General features: G+C 39.1%; 1 protein-coding gene, 1 long non-coding RNA gene and 1 other non-coding gene across 3 annotated transcripts in view; 2 read left to right on the top strand and 1 right to left on the bottom strand.

Annotated features, from left to right (window-relative positions):
- Ppp3ca (protein phosphatase 3 catalytic subunit alpha) overlaps positions 1–4,798 on the bottom strand; it is a 307,578-nt gene extending 302,780 nt beyond the window's left edge. Inside the window, exon 1 of the mRNA XM_027935381.2 lies at positions 3,999–4,798. Coding sequence (XP_027791182.1) covers positions 3,999–4,056 — 58 coding nt within the window. The 5' untranslated portion in view covers positions 4,057–4,798. The remainder of the gene's footprint in view (positions 1–3,998) is intronic.
- Positions 4,799–5,028: 230 nt separating this feature from the next.
- Positions 5,029–21,539, top strand: LOC114092888 (uncharacterized). The gene is made up of 3 exons (XR_003582820.2): positions 5,029–5,269; positions 19,556–19,648; positions 21,169–21,539. It is a non-coding gene; the product is annotated as an uncharacterized lncRNA (long non-coding RNA).
- A 2,819-nt stretch (positions 21,540–24,358) lies between these two features.
- LOC114092921 (small nucleolar RNA SNORD20) lies at positions 24,359–24,420 on the top strand. Its single transcript, XR_003582828.1, has one exon. It is a non-coding gene; the product is annotated as a small nucleolar RNA SNORD20 (small nucleolar RNA).
- The last annotated feature ends 480 nt before the right edge of the window (positions 24,421–24,900 follow it).

The raw sequence follows: 24,900 nt of genomic DNA, 5'->3' as shown, positions 1-24,900 counted from the left end.
TAACAAAATTCAGTAAAATAAAGTCACAATGAGCTTTTCTTGCTGTATCACTAAGAAAAGCATTATTGGCTACTTACTCCCCCATTTCCAGAACCACACATGACAGTTATAACTGATGTACCATATTCTTGTTTTCATTTTAAGTAGTTTTACTAGTCTCTCAGCTAGAAATACTGGCTAGCCTGAATCCTCATGTAATATTAATTTACTTTACTTACAACTTCTTGCTTGCATGGTCTTTGATACCTTTCCAGAATTGTCCTATGAGTATCTGTTTACACCAAGAGTATATAAGCTGACAGTATACAAGAAAAACAGCTCGTTCCCCATGGCCAATAGCAACCTTACACAAAGCACAACAGTGCACTGCCTAGAGTTTTTGAGATTCTCAGGAACTCTACCCAGAAGTTATCCTTCAGCTGCATCCCAGGGTATCTGAAATTTCTACATAAAATCAATTAGGGCAAAGGGCCCATAACAAAATACCTGAAGATGTGAAGAGCTACATTAAAAAGTCACACACTTATCATCACATAGAACTAATTTTCTCTATGTATTTTTAACTGTCACACAGCAAAGGTCTATGGCCACGAGAGAATGTTAGGGCTACACAAATCATTCCAGGCAGGAATAAGTACAAAGCAATGAAGAGAAGCCAAAGTTTAGAACAAGGCCTGTGGAGTACCACTGCATAGAAAGCCAGATTACAGAGTATATTGAAGGTAAGGAAAAGGAGATGGTTACTCTTCTATTTATAACCCTCAGTCTTTTGCCTTATAGCTATGAAATAGTCCCTTAAAAACATAATGTAAAACGGTAAATAATCAAATTGTTCTGCTTTCCAATAAATACCTTTCCAAGATGTTTTCTCTTAATTCTTATACTTTTTTATTGTTGCTAAGAACAGTCAAAATGAAATAACATCTGTTTTACTAATTGAAGTAATTTTTCTGTTTTGAGGTAATCTAATAAATACTTCCCATTCCCACTTCTATCTTCCCTTTCATAAGGTTTAGAAAATGGATCAGGGACTTTGAACACACTTTGGCAGACTCTACAAACCTCAAAAATGGCACAGTTGACACTCAGACTCAACCTACCTTTCTAAAGTTGCATTCTGGAAGTGCAAATCAAAAGAGGTGGCAACAAATCACCACAGAAAAATCCACAAGCACAGCTTTATTTGTACACAGCAATTTGCTACACAACAAAAGTCAGATCATAGCAATAAAGATAACTGTAAGCAAATATCAGGATATGCCAAGGTAATAATGAGCTGAATGTTTCTCATTTCTGTATGTATACATAGCAAATACTATAATATATTCTTTGGAAAAGGAGAGAAGGCCAAAGTAGCACAAATATTTCCTCAAGGATAATCCTGTGTTGAAGACTTGACAACTGAAATGAAATTCTAACAATATTTTGGTGTAAATACTGGTTTAATAAACTATATATTACCTACTTTTTGTAAAAAGAAAATCACTTAATAATTTGTTTTCCACTCAGTAAATATATACTTTCCCCTTACTGAGCATGTGTATTCACATTCAAGAGGATCAAAATAGATTTTTCTCAAATAACTAATCACAAAAAATTCACGTATGACAAAATGTTGATTACAATCTTGAAGAATGCCTTTTAAGCCAACAATATAATCAACAAGAAAGTATAACAGAAATAGCATCAGTGTGCCCACCTTATAATCAGATTCATCAATAAAAGTTTTTTCTATAAACAAAATCCCTTATTTAAGATTTACATCAGAATCCCTATCAAAACAAATGCAAGATTAACTTTTCATCTTTTGAGTCTATTACGCACATTTCCATTTCACTTGTGTAAAAATATGTAGATCAAATTTCTGGAATTATTGAGAACTGTGTACTTCTAATGAAAAATCATAACAACATAGCATGGGGGAAAAGGTAAAATAGCTATGGAATGGTTAAATAGATTCTACCATATTAACTGGCAAAGACACCAAGGCAGAATTATGAACAATTATTTTCACATTGCTCACTTGATAACAACTTTATGTTTACATTAGGAATCCATATTTCGTGATTTAAAAAAAAAGAAATGTGACCATAAGTGTGCATGATTGTTTTTTAATTGCCCAAACATTGACTGCAATTAACCGAACTGTAAATTTACCTTAATTGTTTTGAGAATAAATAATCTTAACCTACAGAATGATGCTACACCTAAACTTTACACATTAGGGAGATCTTGGTCATTTTCTGATATTTCAGTAAAAGGTCTTCATTTTTGAAAATGTCAACAGAAATCTTTAATACAAAACAGTTCTTTGGAATGAATTTGATTTGACTGTTTACATAAGGATCCATGCCTGCAGAAAAAAAAAAAATCATAGTTGTGCATCTAACTGTAGTCGTATTTCGAATCATTTTTGCAAAACTATTTCCTCCTTATTTTGATGGGTCTGTGAGTCTTGCAAAGAAGCAAGAATTATTCCAATATAATCAAAACAAAAGAAGACATTTTATTTCTCTTTCTCAAAAAAAAGAACACAAGTTCCCCCTTGAGTCCCCGGCCACCCATTCACCTCACACACACACACACTTCACACACACAATTACTTTAAAACTGAAAGGCACAGGATCTTTTCTGAAACCCCGGGGAAACTTATGTAGTCTTTAGGCTGCTGTGTTACTTAGCCTAAGTGCTCCTGGTGCAAATGACTTTATTGCCTTGCACTCTAGTTGCATGCTCTGGCCCCATCAGATAACATCTCTACACATAACACAACACCACAGACACACACCCCACACCACAGGCCAAGTTTCCAATTTCAGAGGCCCGTTCCGCACACAGTCCATGTTCATCTCGGTTATGTTCCGTGTCCTGACCCCACAATTAAGGGACACTACTTAATCCTGGTGGATCTGCTCTGTTGCCTCATTCTTGCAAGAGTCCTACGAAGGTTCCTCCCCCACACCACCTTGGAACGTGATGAAGACGGTGGGATCTCACGACCACAGTTTGTCCCCTTCCTCACCCCTGGCATCCCGCCTTCTCTTCACCAGCAATCAGAGAACCATCCCTGCACCGAGTGTATACATAAAATCCAAGGGTGGAGAATTAAATAGCCCGTTACAAAGGGTGCCAGGGGCATGAAGAAAATAAGCGGGATGAGGTTCCCAAGGGGAGGTGTGCAATCGAGGGGAACCCTTCAAGAGCAATGACAGGGCGACAGAAGGATGTCAGCGGTGGTGAGAGAGGTTGGAGAATGGCTTTTCACGTCGTTCTCAGGCGTTTGGGGGAATCCCGGGGCGACGGGGGCATTGATAGGGGTTCTCCGATCGTTCCCAGCCTCATGATCCCCCACGCGCCCCCTCGGCCACCTTCCCGCGGACGGCCACCCAGCCCCGCGCGGAAGGAAACGCCAGGCTCCCCCCACGCTCTCCCGCTCTCTCGCGAGTCCTGTGCAGGCCCTTCCAGTGGGAGGGGGAAGGGGCGCGGAGGGAATTGCTGCAATGGAGCACCGAGAGAACCCTGCCCCAGCGAGGTAGTCCGTGGAAAGCCACGGCCACATAAAAATGCCATATTAATTTTTTAAAAGCCATAAATCACCCCCTCTCTCTGCAAAAGAAAACCATAAACCCGATCCCATGCAAGCCTGCGAGCAGCCACCCACTTCCTATTTCTGTCATAGCAGCTACACCCTGCCAGCAACCACCCCCGGGGCGCCCCCTCCCGCCACCGCCACCGCCGCCCCCGCCGCCGCCTCCCCGCGGCTCAGCCATTTGCCAACTGACGCCCCCGTCAATAAAAATGCCCCAAGTGGAGCTGAGAGGGAGGCGTGGGGGAAGGGCGCCGCGGGGGAGGGGGTTCGCGGGTTGCACAATATCCTAGAAGGTCCGTGGCTGGAGCTGGGTGAGGAGAACCCTGGGCGGGGGGGAGGGGAGGCGAGGCGAGCCGCCCGGGCGCCTGCGGCACACAGTGCACCCGAGCGACCGTGGCGCTCCGCTTACCTTTCACCACCCTGTCGGTCGTCGACAACTTGGGATCAATTGCCTTGGGCTCGGACATCTCCAGCCGCCGGGGGACAGCGACGCGCTGCTTGTCCGTCCGACTGCACACCCCCACCGGACCGGCGGGCCAGACACTCAACGCCGCCGCCGCCGCGCTGCAAACCGCTTGGCTGGAGGTCTGGGCTCTGAGCTGGCTTTAAAGTTACTGCCTTCTCCGCGCGTCCCTCCTCCGCTGCCGCCGCCTTCACTCCTCCTCCACTGCCGCCGCCAGCCCCGCCGACTCGCTCCGGGCTGCGCGTGTGTGGTGGTTATTTATTTATTTTCTGAGCACGCCTCCCGGTTCTTCTTTTATTCTTGGGGGAAGGGGGATGGGGAGGAGAAGCGCACACACGAGTACCCACCCCGGCACGGAGACCCGGCACCGCGGAATGGAGACCCACGCGCGCACACGGCCGGGATTAAGACCGATCACATGGGGAGGGCCGGGGGCGAGGGAGAAGAGGCAGGGCCGCGGATGTCAGTGCCACCAGCAGCGCCTCGGCGTCCCCGGTGGCGTTGAGACGGCCGCTGCTGCTGCTGCTGCTGCTGCTGTTGCCGCCGCCGCCGCTGCTTCCCCACACCGAGCGCCGCCGATGCAGCCGCCGGTGCCGCGGCCGCGGTAGACGTCCCGCTGCCGCGCTCGCCCGCGCTCGCCTCTGCCTCCCGGCACCGCTCCTTCACTCACACAGGCACAGCCGCGGAGCTCGGCACACACAGTCCCGGGCACAACCTACCCTCCTCCGCCGCCTCCGCCACCGCCTCCGCCGGCCACCGCCACCGCGCCCGCCTCCGCCTCCTCCCCTTCCTCCTCCCGGCCCCCGCCTCTAGCGCCGAGGTAGCCTCCGCCTCCCCGCGGGGCCCGCCCCCGGCCTCCCGCCCCGACGTCGCAGCCCCGTGCACTCATTGGCTAGGTCGTGTGTCCCTCACTGCCAGGTGGCGGCCTCCGAATTCGTCCCGCCCCCCGTTCTTCCTTGCTGTCCCCGCCCCTCGCTCTGTTTTCCACCAGCTGCCAGTCCAGCGGGCCTGCCGCCTCCACCGCCCAGTCCTTGCTCAGGTGTCACTGTTGCTGGCAGGCCAGGATTAGGAAAGGAGAATGGGCAGGGGGTGGTGGCTGGGAGGAGATGGGCTCTACCATGCCACCCCCACCCTCACTTGGCTTCCTACCCTGGAATCCGCATACACCCCCGCGCCTCCTTGGCACCCGCGCCTTGGAGACTGGGTTAAGCTGCAGTGTGAGTAGCCAAGAACGGACGGTGTCTCCGGGTGTGTGCGTGGCCTGTGAGAGGGCACGGAGAAGGCGGGGAGAGGAGTGAAGCGGGTGGGGGCAACCGAGAGAGGGCGGAGGAAGGAAGAGCGCGAGGAGCTTGGGGCCCACGGCGCAGCTGCTGTCGCTGCCGCAGCTGTCCAGGGAGAATCGCCAAAACTACGACAAATAAACAACTTACCTTGCGGAGATGGGCTCCGCCTGTGATGGGGTGTACGGTTGTATTTTCTAGTGGGCTTTTGTGTTGGCGGTATGGTGGCTGTTACTGTTTCCCACCCATGCATGCACACCTTAAGAGGAAGGGTCCCCTGTCAAAAGTCGCGGATCAGGGACCTGGCTGAGTGTGTCTGGCGCTGCGGGACACAGGACCGGGCTTTCCTGGGAGGGTGGGGACAGGAGTCCACCCGACCCCGGGCGATTCAGCCATCCTAGGCTGCCCTGTTGCACTCTATGGAGAAATGTGGGAGCGGGAGAAACGTGGAAGTCGCCTTTTGACTGTTCACACAAGGACACTCAGCCACTGTTTGGGACAGGCGACACCAAATCTGCCTGTCATCCACTTGGTACTCTGGATATCCGCAGGACCTTGGAGCTGTAGGCAGTTGCCCGCCGTGGTATCTCAGGTTGGAAGGAAAGTTAAGGCGAGAATGCTAGACGCTGGGGGGCAGAGTGTTAGTAGCAGAAATACTCCTTTCAGACCAGAGGAATCTTAGAAGTGGTTCTCCCTCTGCCAGGTGTCATCTCAGCCTCTCCTGGATCAACCTCAGCTCCAAGGACCCTCAAGAAAGTTGGAATTCTGGAGGGAATTATGAAGAAAGTTAAACAAATTTTTCACCCTCAGTCCTTCCTATTTTATTTGCAAATTCCAAATGGGTTTTTCCTATTTCCTGAATTGAACTACAGACCCAATAAATGGCCTAGAAAAGGGTTTAGGAAGGCAGGAGATGGAGCCAGCAGAACTGTTTTGACGACAGGGATTAGATTAAGCTCAAACTTGAAAACTAAGTTTTAATAACTTATTTTTCGGGCTGGTGGTGCTGGAACACAAGGGGTAGTGTGAACTGCAAGAAATAGGAACACACACTAGAAAGTAGCCTCTGGGGAGGCCTCCAAGATAAGGGACAGGATATGGGGTGTGTCCCACCAGCAAAGAGAGGATGCCATGGGCCCAAAGGGTGAGATTCTGCTGGCCAGTTTACAACCCCAGAATAGGATGTGGTAATTAGGCAGACAATTTATTCAATAATTATGTATTGTGCTCCTTTTATTCATATGCCAGACACTGTGGTAGGTAATTTATGAGCCTGCATATAGGGGTGTGGTGCTCTAAAAATGGTCTTCTCTGTCAGTAAAGCCTAGAGTCTGGCATAGCTTTCAGAAAACATAAAATCATGTGCTCCTAGAGGTCACCATAATCTCCTCCAAAAGGGTTTGTTGCAAACAGCCTCCTGGACACAAGCAGAGTTAGTTGCTGAGGCAGATTTGGGAAGTTGGTCCCAGGCCAGATGGCACACAGAGAGGGAAGGATGCCAAGACCTGTGGGTGAAGAGGGCCTGCTTCAGGAAAGACCAGGAAACCATGTCCAGGGATGCTCACTTCCAAGGGCAAAACATTCTCACACACATGTGGCAAACAGATATAGTTCCCACTGTTATTTGGACTAACTTTCTCCAAATATAGGAAAATGCCATTGAACCAACATCAGAAGGCTTAGAATGTCAGCAGCATAGAGAAGTTTTATGATAGAGATAGGAAATAAAGGCACACCTTTCAGTCACACCCTTCAGTCCGCTACAGGTCTAGGACACCTCCTAGCTGAGGTATGTGTGGGAAAAAAAAAGTTATGAATCATTATTACTTCACAACATATCTTATTATCATCAGGCATTTTTAAAGCATGTGTATAGTTCTACAACTGTTGCAACATAGACACTTCTTAAACAAATTGGACCCTGCTCCAAAGAAAACTAACAGCAGGTTAAAAACTGGGGACTAGTTAATATCCATAAACTTGGCTTACTGAACCTGATAGCCAAATTATCTTTTTTACTCAGATATTCATTTAGACATCCAACTGTCTGCAACTGCCATTCTTTCTTTTTTTTTTTTTTAATCCTGTTAGACTGTCCGAGCTATTCTTGATTATATTACCACTTCATAGAATTACCTTTGGAATTTACATTTTCAAAAAGTTATTTCAATTTCCATGAGCTGACTTTGGAAATGTCCTCTGCTTGTGAAGAAAAAATTAAGAAAATAAAAAGTTAGCCCCCCCCAAAAAAAAATGCACTTTCCTTTCCATAATCTATCTCTCTAGCATCTGCCCAGCTAGGGAGTCCATTTCCCAGCCTGACCCTGGATCCAGGCTAAAGTGTTCTGTCACTTGCTAGCCAAGGTAGTTAAGGAGCAGATACACATTCTCCAGTCTATCAGCTCCCAACCTTTAGTTGCATACAGAGGCTTCTAAGACTCAGGGACCCACAGAACATCATGTGGCTAGAGCTAATTCTTCAACTAAAGGAATGCTGTCGCCTATGAAGAAAATCTGCATTATACTTTACCTTATAAAGAAATAATCTTCTGTTGGGTTATTCCACTAGTTGAAGATATGTTTGTTAGGGTAGGTAGTAGTACTATATCAACATACAAAACTCATTTATTTTATTAATTGAAAGAATAAAATCCTTAGTTAAATCCCAAAGGCTTGTGTAACTGTTATATAAGAGAACAACCCGAAGACTAAAAATATTCCCTCTTTTAATACATGAACATCAAATCTTAATTTTCTGTGAATGAATTATTCATTTACCAGTTGTGTTTTGAACACCTGTTCTGTACAAGGTATGATGTTAGATGATGCATAAAAGTATAGAATGAAGAATGATTCAACGATTTTGTTTCTCCACTCAAGGATCTCAAAGTCTTACTTTATAACTGTTACATACATATTATCTTTACAAACAATTAAGCATAAGAAGCTGCTTTCTCTTACTATTGGAGAAAACAAACTAGTTTGCTATTAGTTTCATCAAAAATAATAATAAAGATAAATATGAGGGAAAGTAATGTGTACTTGGAATCATGTGCATTTAAATGCTTTATACAGTTTGGATGCAAATTATAGGAAATGAAAAATATTTTGTTTTGCTTACTAAGTGATTTGCTATATCCAGAGAAAAAAAAGAAAGAAGAAAAGAGGAAAAAACGACATTGTTTTTTATATCTTATTTTGAGAATAACTTTTAAAATATTGGACTTTGATTCTGGGGTGGATTTACTATCATTTGGATATTAGACTTGAATAATAATTTCTGGACATAGCTCTTCTGAGTTAGATATCAGTATGTTCTATCTACATTCTCACTTAAGATGGTGGGATACAAAGTTGAAGGATCTGTAAATAGACAGTCAGGCCTGGAAAGACCATGAATGTGTGTGAATTTGATGTATGTTCTTAAATCAAGTTCCCACACCATTCCCTTCTATTTGTATGGAGTTCTTTCTTGTTTACTATAGAGGCTCTATGAAATACACTAGTCTACATGGATTTTATTTGAGGTTCAAACTGAAAGGGCTTTATGCTGTTGATCTTTTGGATTTGTCTTGAAATTTTCTTGAGCCTTGGTTTTGTCAGGAGGTAGTTTAATTCATTTAGACAATTCTGAACATTGAGCATTTTTATAGCAAGTATATATAGGAATACATATAATTTTTCCACTACGGATTAAATGAAAATCTTTGAACTTGTATACCAAGTTCAATATGGAGAAATATTTTACATAAAATTTGGCAAGAATATTTGATCAATGTTCATTTGGATTTAATAACCAAATATTCATTTTATTTATATTTGTATCCTCATTTCATATCCAAGTTCTTGGCACAATGTAGGTGCTCAACAAATTTTGTTGAATGAGTGTTGGTATTCACAGTATGAGATAGATGTTAGGCTAAGTACCAGGGTCTCTATTCTCAAGGAGATATCAGTATGACTAAAACTCACAAACACACATATGAGAGAGAAATGTCATTAACTCTTTCTCCTAGACAGTTTTAACTTTAATTTAATTCCAGACTTTGAAATTATGAATAGATTGTGCCAAGTCATAAATGTTTCCATTAAGAAGAGCTATACATTTGCCATTCTATTTTAAAAATCCAAGAAACAAATGTGCTATAAAATTGTATGTATTTTGGCTTTTCTAAACTCAAAAAAATCAGAATATTTGACCTAAAATGAGCTGAAATTTACATTTGAAGTGCTTTGAGAACACTTCAATAATAATAGCAAAGAACTCACTAATCAAACTACAACAACATTTTTGGAGACTTGATAGATCAATTTAGAAGAACTTTTTCTGGTCCTTTCAAGGCAGATTTACATATGCAAAACCAGTAAATAATTAGAAATTAGTTTTATCCTTTAAAGCAGGCAGAGATTTACCCTTACTAGAACAAAAGTTTGCCCATTACTGATTAAAAGTTCATGAATTTGCAAGTAAATATTCTATTCTTAATTTGAATTTGGCACTCAGACCAGCCACCTTTCCATTTACTTCTAAGTAGTAAAGTTTTATTTTGCTAATATTTAGGGCTAGTGGAAGGCATATATTCAATAGATAGTTATTGAGTATCTATACCTATCAGTCACTGTGAATGTAATATGGAAAAACCAAAGTCTCTACCCTCATAAAACTTACATTCTAGTCAAGAGAGACAGATGATAGAAGACAGCACTTCCACTACACACAGGCCATGGAAGTGGGCTGAGGGATGACCATAATCATAACACACAGTGGCTAGGGCACTGAAGGAAGTGACACAAACTGCTGTGGTGGCCATGGCATACAGAGAAGGGGTCTCTGAAAAGCTGATATTTGAACAGAGATTCTCAAGGTGATGGAGATGGCTCTGCAGCCACACAGAAGAAGTGAGTTCCAGACAAAAAGGAACTATAGATGCAAAGGCCCTGAGGGCAGAGTCTGGTTGGCATCTTTACCAACTGTCAAAGGAGGCCAGTGTTGCTGGAGTGAACTGCAAAGAGTGGCAGAAGGTAAAGTCAGAGAGATCGTGTAAACTCGGCTTATATAAAGCCTTTATATAATAGGAAAGACTCTGAATTTTATTTTGGATGAAATGAGAGGGATTTTATCATATAGGCTTAGAGAAAACAAGCAAAGTGATGGGAAATGAGAAAGGGTGGAAGTGGAAAGACCAGTTGAGAGACTCTTGTCATGACCCAAACTAGAAATAAGTTGGTTAGTATTATGTAGTTTAGAAGGGAGTGGTAAGAAGCATCCATTTCCAAGTATATGTAAAAAGTTGAACTAAGAGGATTTGCTGATGGATTGAATACAGGATATGGGAAAATTAAAAAGAGGTCAAGGAAAACTTCAAGCTTTTGGGTGTGAGCAAATAGAAGGTAGAAGTTACCATTTACTGAGAAAGGAAAGATTGGAAAGGAGGAGTCTGTTTCATGAAGAAGAACTAAACTTAGATATGTCAATGTTGAGTTGCATGTTACACGTAGAAGTGGAGATGGCATGCAGACATGTAGGTCCTGGACTTGAAAGGAGAGACCTTCACATCTCTGGCATTTGAATTAGGAAGCCATAGCAGAGTCATGCTTTATTTCAGTTCAAGGGTAAGGAGAAAAGGGAACCAGCAAAGCCCATGGAAAGGGACAGCTTATGGAATAGAAGGATTATGTCTCTAAAGCCAGGCAAATGAAGTAAATTGTGTCAAGGATGCTGACAGATTGACTAAGATGACAACTGAGAGTTGTCTATTGGTCTTAACAGAAGGGGAGATTATTGTTGAGCTGCACAAAGAAGTCTTGTATACCTACTTCAAATAGTACCACATTTCTCTCTGCTTCTCTTCATCGATTCAGTTCCTTTTAGTATTTTAGACTAGTTAACATTATGAGTGGGATGTATTTGTTTGGCTACTCGTAACTAGATAAATAAGAACCTTGAGAACAGGACTGGTCTGTTTTGTTCCTGAATCCACAGTGTCTGCAGTACACTTGGCACACACTAGGTCACTAATAAATGTTTGTTGAAAAAGTGAATATTCTATTATAATGCAAGTCTGGAGTTAGTTTTTCTGATTTTTTTCATAGTTGAAATAAACAGTTCAAAGTATTTGTAAGAAAAAACATTAAATTTCATGTTTAGTGGGGTTTTTTAAGTCATAAAACTAACCTTCGTAGAATAAAGACAGTTGACTTGGGCCCTCAGGATGAGAAATGGAATGGGAATTTAAGCATTCAGTTGTTAGCATGAGGTGTGTCTCTCACTGTAAGAGTAGTTACTTGTGTAGATCAGTGAGAGCACAGTATTACTCATATTTCCTCTTTCTCCAGATACACAAAGAGTTCTATTGTTTGCAACATCTAAGCTATTCCCTGGTGATAAGTTAGGCCAGACATCAGCAATTTTCAGGGAGGAAGTAAATAGAATTGGGGTTGTGTTTTTTAAAAGCAGTCCCTCAAAAGAGTTTCCTTCTCTCTTTTGGGGTGTCCCCGATTGCCCAGGCCAAAGAAATACTGTTGGTTGGGGAAAGTGTGCTAGATATGTGTCAGGGTATCTGTCCTGTTAAAAGTACCCCATGAATTGAATATGCTTTCAATTCTTACAATTATGACAGACCATGTTTTGATTAAATCACAATTTACCAGCACCAGCACACTTATTTTTAAGAAAAAGGCCCAGTCACCTCACCTGCTGAGTGATCATTTGGGTCATAAGTTCAACCACTGGCCTGGGAGTGGGGGGGTTGGACCTGGGTACATAAACATCTTCTTGAGGTCACCTAAAGGTTGGTGACCTTTAAATTCCTTGAACTATTTTACAAAAGAAACTTTAGCCTAGTCAGATGCCCTCTGTGAAGAGTTTGACCTTAAAATTCACAGGAAAGTTTGAATGAACTAAGGTGGCCACACAGACAGGACTCATGTGCAAGGAGTATAAACAGATGATACCATTCTTGACAGAGAAGCCATGGGTCAGAGTCAGCAGAGGCAGAGAGAGCAGAGGAAGAGAAGCTACGAACTCTGTGTTCCTTTTTGTCCTTCATGCTGCTTGGTTGTTTAACTTTTTCCTGGATATATTAGGTCTTTCAGTATCCTTACAATAGGGTTGTTTTCCAGAGCTGGTTTGAGTGTTTTATGTTCCTTACTAACTCCCCTACTATATGTTTGGCAAGAGCCCTCCGTAAATCAAGTGTAAGATAAAAAGAGCAGCTAAGATGTTTATAGCATGCCCTCTGTTCACTTTCAAGGGTTGACACCTTTCAATTCCAGTGGTTACGAAAATCCATTTCCTCATTATGAAAATGACTACCTTCTGATCCCATCTTTGCCCATCCCAGTTGTCTCTATAGCATACCCAGTGCCAAAAATAAAATGAATTAATCAGTATGGATGGAGAAAGGAAGAAAGACAGAGATTCTAGGCAACAGATAGTCTCTAACTGGGGAGTCTTGGTAAGCTCTGGAGCTATTAATTAGATAGCTAGTTTCCATGTCCCCACCAGGAAGATTTAGACAATGCTGCAGTAAAAATTGAAGATCTCAGGATCTTAACAGAAGTTTGAAGTCCTCTGCAGGTCTGGGCAGCCTGCCAGGGCAGCTGTCCTCCCTGTGCTGACTCAGCATCCCAGTGCCACAATCAGCGCAGACATCAACAGGTGCTTCGACTGTCACCCTGCAGGAGGAGAAGAGGGCTGGAGAGGTGAGGCCCAGCAATCAAAAGCCTCTGCCTGCATGGCACTCATGAGTGACTACACTCACACTTCATTGGCCTGATCTCATTACTTCACTGCACCTAATTTCAAGGAGGGCAAAGGTACATAATCTTCCCACCTGTCCAAAATTAGAGGGAAACCAAATGTTTATAAAAGGAAACAAAGCCAAGTAGATTTCTAAATAATCTATCCTGCGGGACCTCCAGGCTACTGTTTGACATCCAATGACTAGGGATGTGTCTTATCTGTTTTAGATGCCAAGATAGTCTTGGAATGACCATGACTCCTGTCCTGCTTCCTGAATCAAACCTTCTGTCCCTCTTGCATGGCCTCTACTGGTGTAAATCAGATACACTCCTTGGGACTGGTTTGGTATTAAGATATCTGCCCTGGGGCCCCATGAGCCTATACCAGATTCCTGGTATTAATTCTATTTGTTGTCTTCTTCCCAGCTCTGTCTCCCTCACTCTTCTCATTCCAGTGCCTTTGCAGGTAGATAATGTTGGAAAAATAGTTGACAAACTGGATTGGGAAAAATGCCCACTTAATGCGTCTTCACTATAAGTAGAAACACAAAATTCCTTTCTATTTTTTGAAAGTCATGAGCCGATTATCTAAAAATATGAATATACATATTTATGTATGTGTGTGCATATATGATTGTTTATTTTTGTGAGTCACAGCATTTTGTAAGAAGTTAATATGACTAATTTAATAATGTGCAGATTTATTATTATGCAGCATCAATGCCAAGCAGTTTCTGTGAAGGTCATGTTGGTGCTACTTTGACATGGCAAAACATATTGTGTCTCTTCTAACTTCATTAGTCCTACAGTGTTATGACTTTTCTTCCAAGTCAACTTGGCCAGGCTATAATTCAGTTATTTAATTAATCACTAATCAAGATCTTACTATGAAGATAGTTCATACATGTGGCTAATACCTATAATCAATTGACTTTAAGTAGACTACCCTCAATAATGTGGGAGGGTCTCATCCAATCATTTTAAGGACTTAGCAAAATAGAGATTTCCAGAAAGAGAAGGAATTCTTCTTCAACAGCACAGCATCAATGCCTGCCTGAGTTTTCTGCCTGTTGGCCTGCCTTGAACAAGTCTCTCCCCCTCCCACCCCTGCCCCCCCCCTCACACACACACATACACACACCATATCACATGGTCATGAAAAGATTAAGCTCCTTACTTTGCTTTCTTTTCTCATGGTCTGAGCTAAGAATTTCTATTCACCTAAATACCTACTTCCAAGGTAATTATAATACATAGATACCTAAGGGTTGGGGTCACTAAATGTTCACCCTGAGAGGAAGATTCATATAAAAGTGATGTAGACAAGATTTTCCAAGGAAAAAAAAAGTAGTAAGAAAGTTAGGAATGTGTCAGGGGAGCAAAGAAAGTCCGGCAAGGATTTGATATCAAGCAAAGACCCACAGATGAGGAAACTTTGGTACAATCCTGCAAGGAGGTTTATAAGTCACCTTAGAGCAGACTCATCAGAGCCAAAGAGCTAAGTAAATATACCCAACAGTCAATGCAGAAAACTGCCTGGGGCTAATGCCAGGCAAGTCTAAGCACAATGCCCCCAACAAAGACATAGGTAGAAGCACATAGGGAGCTGTTTGCATGGAGACGGGAAACTTAGAGGGTTACAGACAGGACACTGAAACCATTAACTAGCCAGGATTGAAAAACATTTGGAGAGAGGGAGGATGAAGGAAAGTAACCACACCACTTCATTTAAGAAAGGGAGTTAAAAAAAATCATATCTCTTCTCATACAATATCAAATTTTCCTCCTTTGCAGTTTCACTTGCAGATGGCTTTACTCCTTCCCCATTTCCAATCCTCAACTAATGTCCCTTTTTTCGATGCCTGAAATTCTCAAGTCACAGAATATAGCATTTAACCCATTTATGGTTAAAACGAAAATATTCTTAAGACAGGAAATGCATTGAGTCAACTCAGAGCCTAGGCCTCTCCCAGGTGTTTGTGGCCAGGGCCCCTTCCCAGCCTGGGAGGGCCTTGGGTGCGTGCTGAGTGTTTTATCTGTTCAGAAGCCTCATTTCAAACATGACTCATCACATGATTCTTCATGACAGCATCTCAACACTATAGGTTGGTTCTCCTTGTTTTATTTTTGCCATTATATGGTGGCATATCATTGTACATATGCCAAAATTATGTTTTCACCTAATATTTCCTTGATTTGCAATGATATTATAGAACTTTTTATATGTTTAATGACCATTTTGATATCTGGTTTTTTGTGAAAGATTATTTTAAGTCCATTTCCATATTTCTATTGGATTGTCTTTTTCTAACTGATTTTTAGCACTTCTTTATGAATTCTCTTCTGGAATTTACCATTTTATTCTAATAATGTTATCATATATATATATAGATAGATAGATAGATAGATAGATATATCTTTATATATACACACACATATATTGTAGTTGGACACAATATCTTTATTTTATTTATTTATTTTATTTTTATATGGTGCTGAGGATCAAACCCAGTACCTCACAGTGCCAGGCAAGCACTCTACCGCTGAGCCACAGCCCCAGCGCCTAGTGTTATCTTTTGATAAGGAAATATTTTGAGAATTTTAATGTGATCCAGTTTGTCAGTCTTTTCTCTCATAGTCAGAACTTTTTATATGTTAAGATATATTTGTATACTCCACATTTATAAAGACATTCTGTTATCTTTTTAAGGCTTTATTATTTTATTTTTCATATTTGATTCTGCAATCTACCTGGCTTTATCTTTGTTTATTATTAAGGTTATTAATTGTTAAGGTTGGTTTTTCCATATGGCTATTCAATTAATCTAACACTTAACTGACTGCAGAGACTGTCCTTTTGCCACTGTTCTGCAGTGCCACATGGGAAATTAACCATATATTCATGAACACTCAGGTCCTTTTCACAATGGTGTGATTGTGTGCTTGTCCCACTAACTTTGTGGAGGGGAAATATTTATTTCTGTATTCCTAGTACCGCCTATAAAGTAGGTATGCACTGCTTTCACATGAATGAAGAAATTAGAGAATAAGTAGACTATGTGAATTCACCTTTTTTAGTGATATTAAAATGTATGATGAGTTTTGTTGCTGAGTGAATCTGTCAGGAGAGACATTCTTTCTTCTTCAGCTACCTGTGTTTCTCTCTTGAGCCTCACTTTAATGTGGGGTCCATGTATTTCTAGTGGATAATACAGGTGTATTCAAGAAAGAATACTAACTCATTGATTATTGGGACTAACTAGATTAGACCTATAGAAATCCTCTCCTCTAAATTCTCAACTCGCAAATGAGCAAAGTAAGGTGTAGAGACCTAAATTCAAGTCACAAAGGAGGCAGTGTCTAAGACACTCTGGCCCCTAAGGTGCTTCTATTGACTATGTTGCCTACTGAAGACAGGCAGCAATGGCCTGAGCTTAAGCAGCAATTGCATCTATGATTTGTATGTGGTGCTGAGGATCGAACCCAGGTCCTTGCACATGCGGGGCAAGGGCTCTACTGCTGAGCCACAACCCCAGCCCCCATTTTTTAAATTTAATTATTTTTTTAGTTGTAGATGGACATAAATAAATTTATATATTTATTTGTTTGTTTATCTATTTATTTGTTTATGTGGTGCTGAGGATCAAACCTAGTGCCTCACACATGCTAGGCAAGCTCTCTACCACTGAGCTACAACCCCAGCCCCAAAATAGCCATTTTTAGCCTACATAATTTAAGAAAAATAATTATACCTCACAAGTGTTGATTATTACTATGTTAGGCATTACACGGGAAGTTCTGCACTTACGATCCTATTCATTCATTCAAATTCTCCCAAGAAGAGAGCTTTGTAATGTTCTCACAGAGATTAAAGAAGTGACCCAGGTTTACAAAGACCAACAATGGTTTGAAATCATAAAACCTTGACTCTAGACCCTTCCACCCTAACACTAATACTGAGGTGGCTTGTTCCAACTGTTACCATCAATGAAACTTCTGAGAGAAGTTTAAAATTTCTGTTGCTTAGCAAATAACTCATTACAAACAAGAAGTTTTGGGTCCAACTTTCTTTTTCCATCGCAAGGGCATAATATAATTCAAGACATGTATATACCAGCAAGGAATTTAAAAAGAACAAATATCATGCACAAAACAAAAATCATTAAAATTTTGCTAATTAATAACAAGAAAACCATACTTTCATATTGTTCAGTTCATACTATTTTAAATCAAAGCAATGTTGTTCTGTAACTCTATCATATTTATTTTTCTAAAATAAAACTTTTAAATTTTAAATAAAGAAGAATTATTTTTAATGACCACTTCACCAGAAAAATATAAGAAGGCAATGAATGTGTTTAAATGAAAGTTACCAACAACATACATGCTTAATGTTGAAATATTTTAAATCCAAAGGGTAAACAATGTTCAATTTTAAAAATCTGCAAAAGTATCAGATACTTTGTCTACAGATTATTGCCCTGATTAGGAGTTACTTAAATATTGATGTCTACATTTGCTAAAAGGAAGAGAAAAAACATACATCAACTTCCCAAAAGTTATCAATCCATTTTCTCTACATATCTAACTGTAAAAATGAAACTTATATGTAAATTTGACTTTAATCCACCTTTCTAAAAATAATGCTACCATTTTTCTGCCATTAAGGCCTAAGCAGGATATACACATACTTTATATGTCATTTGAATTATGTTGCTCTGAATCAACTTTCCTGACAGCAAACACTGCATTTCAGTTTCACTTACAAACTGTATTGAAAGGAATGGGAAAAGGTCAGCCTGTTTAAAATATGTTTTAATGTGGTAGAGTTGTCAACAGTGGTGTGTCATATTCTTTGGCAATTTGAATGAATGTGGTCTGGTTTCCACTTCTAGGGGTAGTGGCTGTTCGCAGAGCTCTCTGTAAAATCGGTCTTTCCTTACCATGTTTCCTCATGTGACTTTGAGCTCCTAATCTACATGGGCTATTTTAGTTCTTGGCCATATTATACTCTCATGTGAATATCCCCCACCATCACTGTTTCCTTAAAATTTCACTCTTTATCAGCATTTCATGAATTAATGAATATATTGAAAATTTTTGAAGGGTTTTGAGGAAGGACCATTTCACACAATCTACAACATATGTCTTCTTGTTAACTCCTTTGTTCCTCCTTTTCATTCTGGTATATCCCAAAGATGGGACTCCCTCCATTTGTTCTTCCCTTCCGTATTATATTCCCCTTCTCCTACAGACTTTCTCAAGTGTACCAGCCCTGCCAAGTTTAAATGCCTTTCTAACCTTTCTAGTAAATGTTATCAGTTTCTTAAATATAGTTGTCCTTCCTATCCTTGGATTCAACTAATATAGATAACAAATAATCAGAAAGCAATTATGACTGTACTGAATATGTACAAGCTTTTTTTCTTATCATCATTCTCTGAACAAGACAGTATAAACTCCTTACTTAGTATGTATATAGAATCAGCCATCATAAGAAATCTAGACAATCTGTACACTCAGAAAAATGAGAAATTATACCACATCTGATTCAAATGTATGATATGTGAAGATCATTGTACTGTCATGTGTAACTAATTAAAACAAATTTTAAAAAATCATAACATGTCAAAAATAAACAAAATATATATTAAAAAAGAAATCTAGAGCTGATTTAAAGTATTACAATAGGACACGCATGGGTTATATGCAAATACTACACAATTATATATAAGGGACTTGAGCCTCCTCATATTTTTGTGTAGAAGGAAGCCCTCAAATTGATCCCTCAGGGATACTAAGGGACTATTTTTTAAATTTGTTCTTTTTAGTTATACACAACAGTAGAATATATAACCACCATTCTTGTAGTTGTACATGATGCAGAGTTATACTGGTCATGTATTCATATATGAACATAGGAAAGTTATGTCCAGTTCATTCTACTGTACCAAGGGACTACTGTATAAGGAATAAATCCTTTATCTTTTCAATAAATGACCCTTACTTTTTACTCAAAGTAATTCCAAAATAAGATAAAACCCAAGTAAAGAAAAATATATTACATGGGTTCAAAGATGTGTGATAATACAAAAGTTACTGAGATAGTATTTTCTAATTTTAAGCAAGAGTTCAGTCTTAACCATAAAATATCAAAAAACTAGTTAATATTACATAAAAAGAAAGAAAAAACGTTTGAATCAAGAGGGGAGAGATTTAAAGTTTGGATGATGCACTGATATGTGGAATAGGTGAAGATAAGGAACTATTTTTGTGGACAGGGGAATTAAATATACTTTGCAAGATCAGATTTCTGTTTTCAGCAATTAAGAAATAAATTTGGAACTTTAAACTTTCCTACTCAAGAGTTTGTCAGTTTCAGTTAAGGTTTCTGTATCCTGGTGTTGTTTCCAATGGAGAAGACAGAAACTGAAATGATACCAATATCTGACATATTTTTTGCCTCCATACATTTGCCAGGTTAGAAGCCTCTCTCCATATTCCAAGAAGATGAATGTAACAGAAGCAGAGTGGAAGGGAAGCGAGATGGAAAGTGACTAAGAGGTCATGAAAGTAAGCAAAGCTTTAGGCAGTCTATGGACCTTGGGATGAGGAAGGGAGAAAAATTAAAGCATGGAGTGTTCCACATAGAAGGTATCTCAGTAAAAAATCTGGCTTTTATTGAATGACTGAAGGAGTACACTGGAGGAGTGATGGCTAACTAAAATGTATTGGGATAACAGAACAAGCACCCATGCATCTGTACCAAACATAGGAAATAAAACTATTGCAAATACTATCAGAGCCTCTTGTGAACTCTCCCTTATTGCATTCCCCTGAAGTTGGCATCACTCTTCTGGACGTTTTATACTTCTAATACATATGTATGAATTCCATAAATATATGTGGTGTTATTTTGCATATTTAAAAAATTATAGAAATGCTATTATGCTCTCTATATTTTTTAGCAACTTGCTTTTTCAACATTGTCTTTAAGATTTATTCATATTTATATATTTAGCTCTTATTATTTCATTTTAACCATTGCATAAGTTTTATTTTATGAATAAGTAGATGTTTATCCAGAGCCCCATTAGCAGACATTTAATTTTCTTTTGAAGCTTTATTTATTTATTTAGCTATTAAAACCAATGCTGCTATAAATATTTTGGTAAACTTCTCTTTGTGTACATGTGTGAACCAAGCATATCTAACAGAAGAATCATTGCCTTGAACGCTGTGTATATTTCCAATGTCATTTAATATTTCAAATTGCTTTTTAACCCAACTGAACTAATTTACACTCTGCCAGGAATATTTGATCCTCATTAACAGTTTTTATTTTATCCAATCGGATGCACGTGAAATCATATCTTATGTTTTCAAATAACATTTTTTTCAGAGTAAATGTGCACTTTGGCATCTTTTATTATGTTTACTGGCCATTTAGTTTCCTTCTGAGTAAACCACTTGTTATATCTCTAGTGGTTTGGTACTATTTCAACATGGCTAGGCTAGAACCATGCTTACCAGAATCTCCTTCCCCACATGATTTCCGTTAGTCAGCCAAAAGAGATATTTATATGAGACTTGGAAGGGAGAAGTAAAGCAATCACCATTTTTCTTTGGAGAGTATCATGACTGGAAAAGGTAAGAGACAGACACAGATATATTGATAGCTTCCAGCATGTCCTTTCTTGACCCTCCTATGTGTAGCTCTTCTTCCTGGTCATAGGACTTGCCCCATGAGATCCAGAAGCAGCAGCATTCCACAGAGCCTATCTACCTATGCACTGCAGTTCCAGCAGCTGGAAGAACCTGTCTCCAGGAGGACTGGGCAGTGATTTTTCTGTATTATCTAATTTTCCCCTTTGGAACCCAAGTTTCCTAGTTACTCCTACAATTATGTAAGTTTTTATTTCGGTATAAATTCCTCAGAAAACAAAATAAAACAACACAAAACTAGAAAACCTAGAAACTTGTGAACAGCAAATACAGAAGCAGGAACCCCACAGGCTAAGATCTGGGAGAGAAGACAGGAACTGAAATAAACCCAGTATCTGATATAATTTTTGTCTCCATGCATTTGCCAGATGCTAAGCCTCTCTCCATATTCTAAGAAGATGAGTGTAATGGAAGCAGAGTGGAGGAGAAGCCAAGTGGAAAATGACTAAGAGGTCATGAAACTGAGCAAAGCTTTTGGCAGTCTGTGGACCTTGGGATGAAGAGGAAGAAACATTAAAGCAAGGCTTGCTCCACGGTGAAGAGACCCTGGTAAAATCTCTGGCTTTTATTGAACGAGTACACTGGTAAAGGAGTACACTGGGGGAGTGATTGCTCACCAGAAATGGAATAGAACTTATAAAACTGGAACCCAGTATTGTTTAAATAAAAATAAAAATTATCATCAATGGAAATATTTAATGTTGCAATAATATAAATGCAATGGGTAAAGAATGTTTAATTTGAGGCTGAAGTTGGAGAACTTGCCTAGCACATATGAGGCAGGGTTCTAGCCTCAGCACCACATAAAAATAAAAAAATAAAGAAAGAATAAAAAAGTTTAGTTTTTTTTAAAAAAGAATATTTAATCTGAAAATCTGCAAAAGTATTGCATTCTTTAATTATAGATAAATCTATAGATTGTTGCCTTGATTAGGAGATATGTAAGTATCGATGTCTACATTTCCTAAAGGAAAAAGGAAATATATATGTCTGTTTGCCAAAAGTCATCCCACCATCCTCTGTTCATATCTAGCTGTAAAACTACATATCAAAAAATTCAAACATAGTGCATAAAGCCAATTTATTTATAACTTTTTTAAAAGGATAGATTTCTAGTTCTTAGTTGTGCATGTATAAGAAGATTAAAAGTCTTCACTCTATCCTAACAAGTAAAAAGCTCAACAAACTGAAAATTCAACACATCTTTCTGGATTCATAAGAGAAATGAAAACACAGGACAAACTGGTGCCCCAAATTTTGAGAGATAATCGGGAATACAGAAAATTACAAAATAGTGAAGCTGAAGCCTCCATGGGAAGCAGCATCAGAACAGAGAAACCTGAAATGTAATCGACAAATATCTTGAATATGAGAGTTTAAAATCCCAGACAGACCCCTAGAAGGCTAGGATGGGTTCACTGGTGAAATGTTCCAACCATTTAAGGAAGTAATTATATCAATTATCTAAAATGTCTTTCAGAAGATACAAGTAGAAGGAATATTTCCTAACTTATCCTGTGAGGACCATATGACCCTAATGCCAAAACCAGATAAAGACATTATAAGAAAACTACAAAACAATGTCTGTCTTTAATATGGATATAAAAATCGAAATGTAATTTGCAAATCAAATTTGATAATGTATAAAAAGAATTATATACCACAGCCAAGTGGGATTTATCTCATTTATGCAAAACTATTTTGACATCCAAAAATCATTTAATGTAATCTATCACACCAAAGGGCTAAATAGGAACAATCATATGATCATGTCAATAGATGAAGAAGAAGCATTTACATACTCTAATACCCTTCATGATAAAAAGAGATTAGAAACTCTTAGGGAACTATGAACAGTATAAATCTTCTTCATCTTAATCAGGAATATCTACAAAAGACCTGCAGCTGACATCATTTAGTTGTGAGGAACTCAAGACTTTTTCACCAATATCAGGAATAAAGCAGGACTATCTCCTCTTGTCACATCTTTTCAACATTGTCCTGGGAGTTTTACACAACACACTAAGATAAGAACAGAAAATAAAGGTATACAAACAACAATGGGAGAAATACAACAATCTTTGTTCATAGGTAACATTTCTTATGTAGAAAATATAAAAGAATGAAAAAAAAACCCTCATGGTATTAAAATCAATTATAGCAAGGCTTCAGGATATCAGATTAGTATATAGAAGTCCATCACTTTCCTACACATCAGCAATGAATAAGTGAAATTTGATATTTAAAAACATAACACCAGGGGTTAGGAATTTAGCTCAGGGGAACAGTATTTGTCTAGCATGCATAAGGCCCTAGATTTAGTCCATATAATTGCAAAAACAAACACACAACAGCACAATATCACATTTGTTAGCACTCCCAAAAATGAAATACTTTTGTGTAAATGGAAGAAAATTCATACAACATTTGAATGAGAAAACCCACAAAACTGTGATGAAAGAATTCAGAGAACTAAATAAATTGAGAGCTATACCTTGTTCATGGATAGGAAGAGTCAATATGTCAAGATACTAATTCTTAAAAAGTTGATCTTTGAGTCAATGAAATCTCAATGAAAATACAAGTTGTATTGTGGATATTGACAAACTGATTCTATAGATATATGGCATAGAAAAAGGCCCAGATTAGTCAACGCACTATTAAAGACGAATAAAGTCAGGTAACTGACACCACTAAACTAACACCCCTTACAATAAAGCTAGAATCACCAAGTCAATGTGGGGTTAGAGAAAGAGTAAATAAGATCAATGAGTGGAGCAGAGAGAAAATAGATTCCCCTTAAATGTAGTCAGTTGAATCTTTGACAAAGGAGAAAAGACAATAACCAAAGAGAATATTTTCAACAAATAATGCTGCAAGAATGAATATACTAATTAGAACAAATTAAAAATAAAAAATAAACAAGAATGAATATACATGTTCAAATGAAACAAAAAAACATGGACTTTGCACCCCTTGCAAAAATGTCTCATGGCCCTATATGTTAAATGGAAAACTATAAAACTTCTCATAGCTAACGTAGAAGAAAATCTAGATGGCCTTCACCTTGAATTTGGTCATGATCTTTTAGATGTAAGAACTTAGGTACAATTCATCATGTCCAAGAATCAATACGCTGGATTTCAGTGAAATTAAACATTTCTGCTCTGCAAAAATCACTGTCAAGGCAATGAAAAAACAAGACACAGACTGGGAGAAAATATTTTTAAAACTTATAAAGAACTGTTTTCCAACATATATGAATCTCTTAAATTCAACCATCAGCAACAACAAATTCTATTTTAAAACAGGTCAAAGATTTTGACAGGTATTTCACAAAACAAGATATACACATGGCAAGTAAGTATATAAAAAAGATGATGATGATGATGATGTCATTAAAAATTTAAGTTGAAACAACGATGTATACTACTGTGTACTTATTAGAATGGCTAAAATACAGAACAGTGACAAGGTAAGGCTTTGAGCAGCAGGGACTCACATTCAACTGCTAGTGGGAATGTAAAATAGCATGGCTACTTTAAAAAATATTTTAACTGGATATGATGATTGATTACCTGAGAAATAATTGATGAAATATCAAGAAAAAAATATTCTAACAGTTTCTTTTTTTTTTTACACTGTTGGGGATCAAACACCGTGCCTTACACATGTTAGGCGAGAACTACCACTGAGCCCTTAGTTTAGAAGTTTTTTACAAAGCTGACCGTGTACTTACCATGCAATCTTGCAATCATGCTTCTGAGTATTTACCAAAGGAGTTGGAAACTTATGTCCGCACAACTTAGAAGCAACCAGACAGTTCTTTAGTAAGTGAATGAAGTATGTTACCTACAGATAATTGAATATGATATGGTACAAAACACAAATGAACTATCAAGTCATAAAAAAACTTGGAAGAAACTTAAATGATATTATTAAGTGGAAGAAGCCAATCAGAAAAGGTTATAAAGTATTTATTCCAACTATATGAAATTTGGGAAAAGGCAAAATATGGAGCTATTGAAAAACATAAGTAGTTTCAGGGGTTAGTGGAGAGGGAATGATGACTAGACTGAACACAAAATTTTTTTATGGCA

Source organism: Marmota flaviventris, chromosome 7 (assembly GCF_047511675.1).
Source record: "Marmota flaviventris isolate mMarFla1 chromosome 7, mMarFla1.hap1, whole genome shotgun sequence".
Lineage (NCBI taxonomy): Eukaryota > Metazoa > Chordata > Mammalia > Rodentia > Sciuridae > Marmota > Marmota flaviventris.
This window is presented reverse-complemented; position numbering and strand designations above follow the sequence as displayed.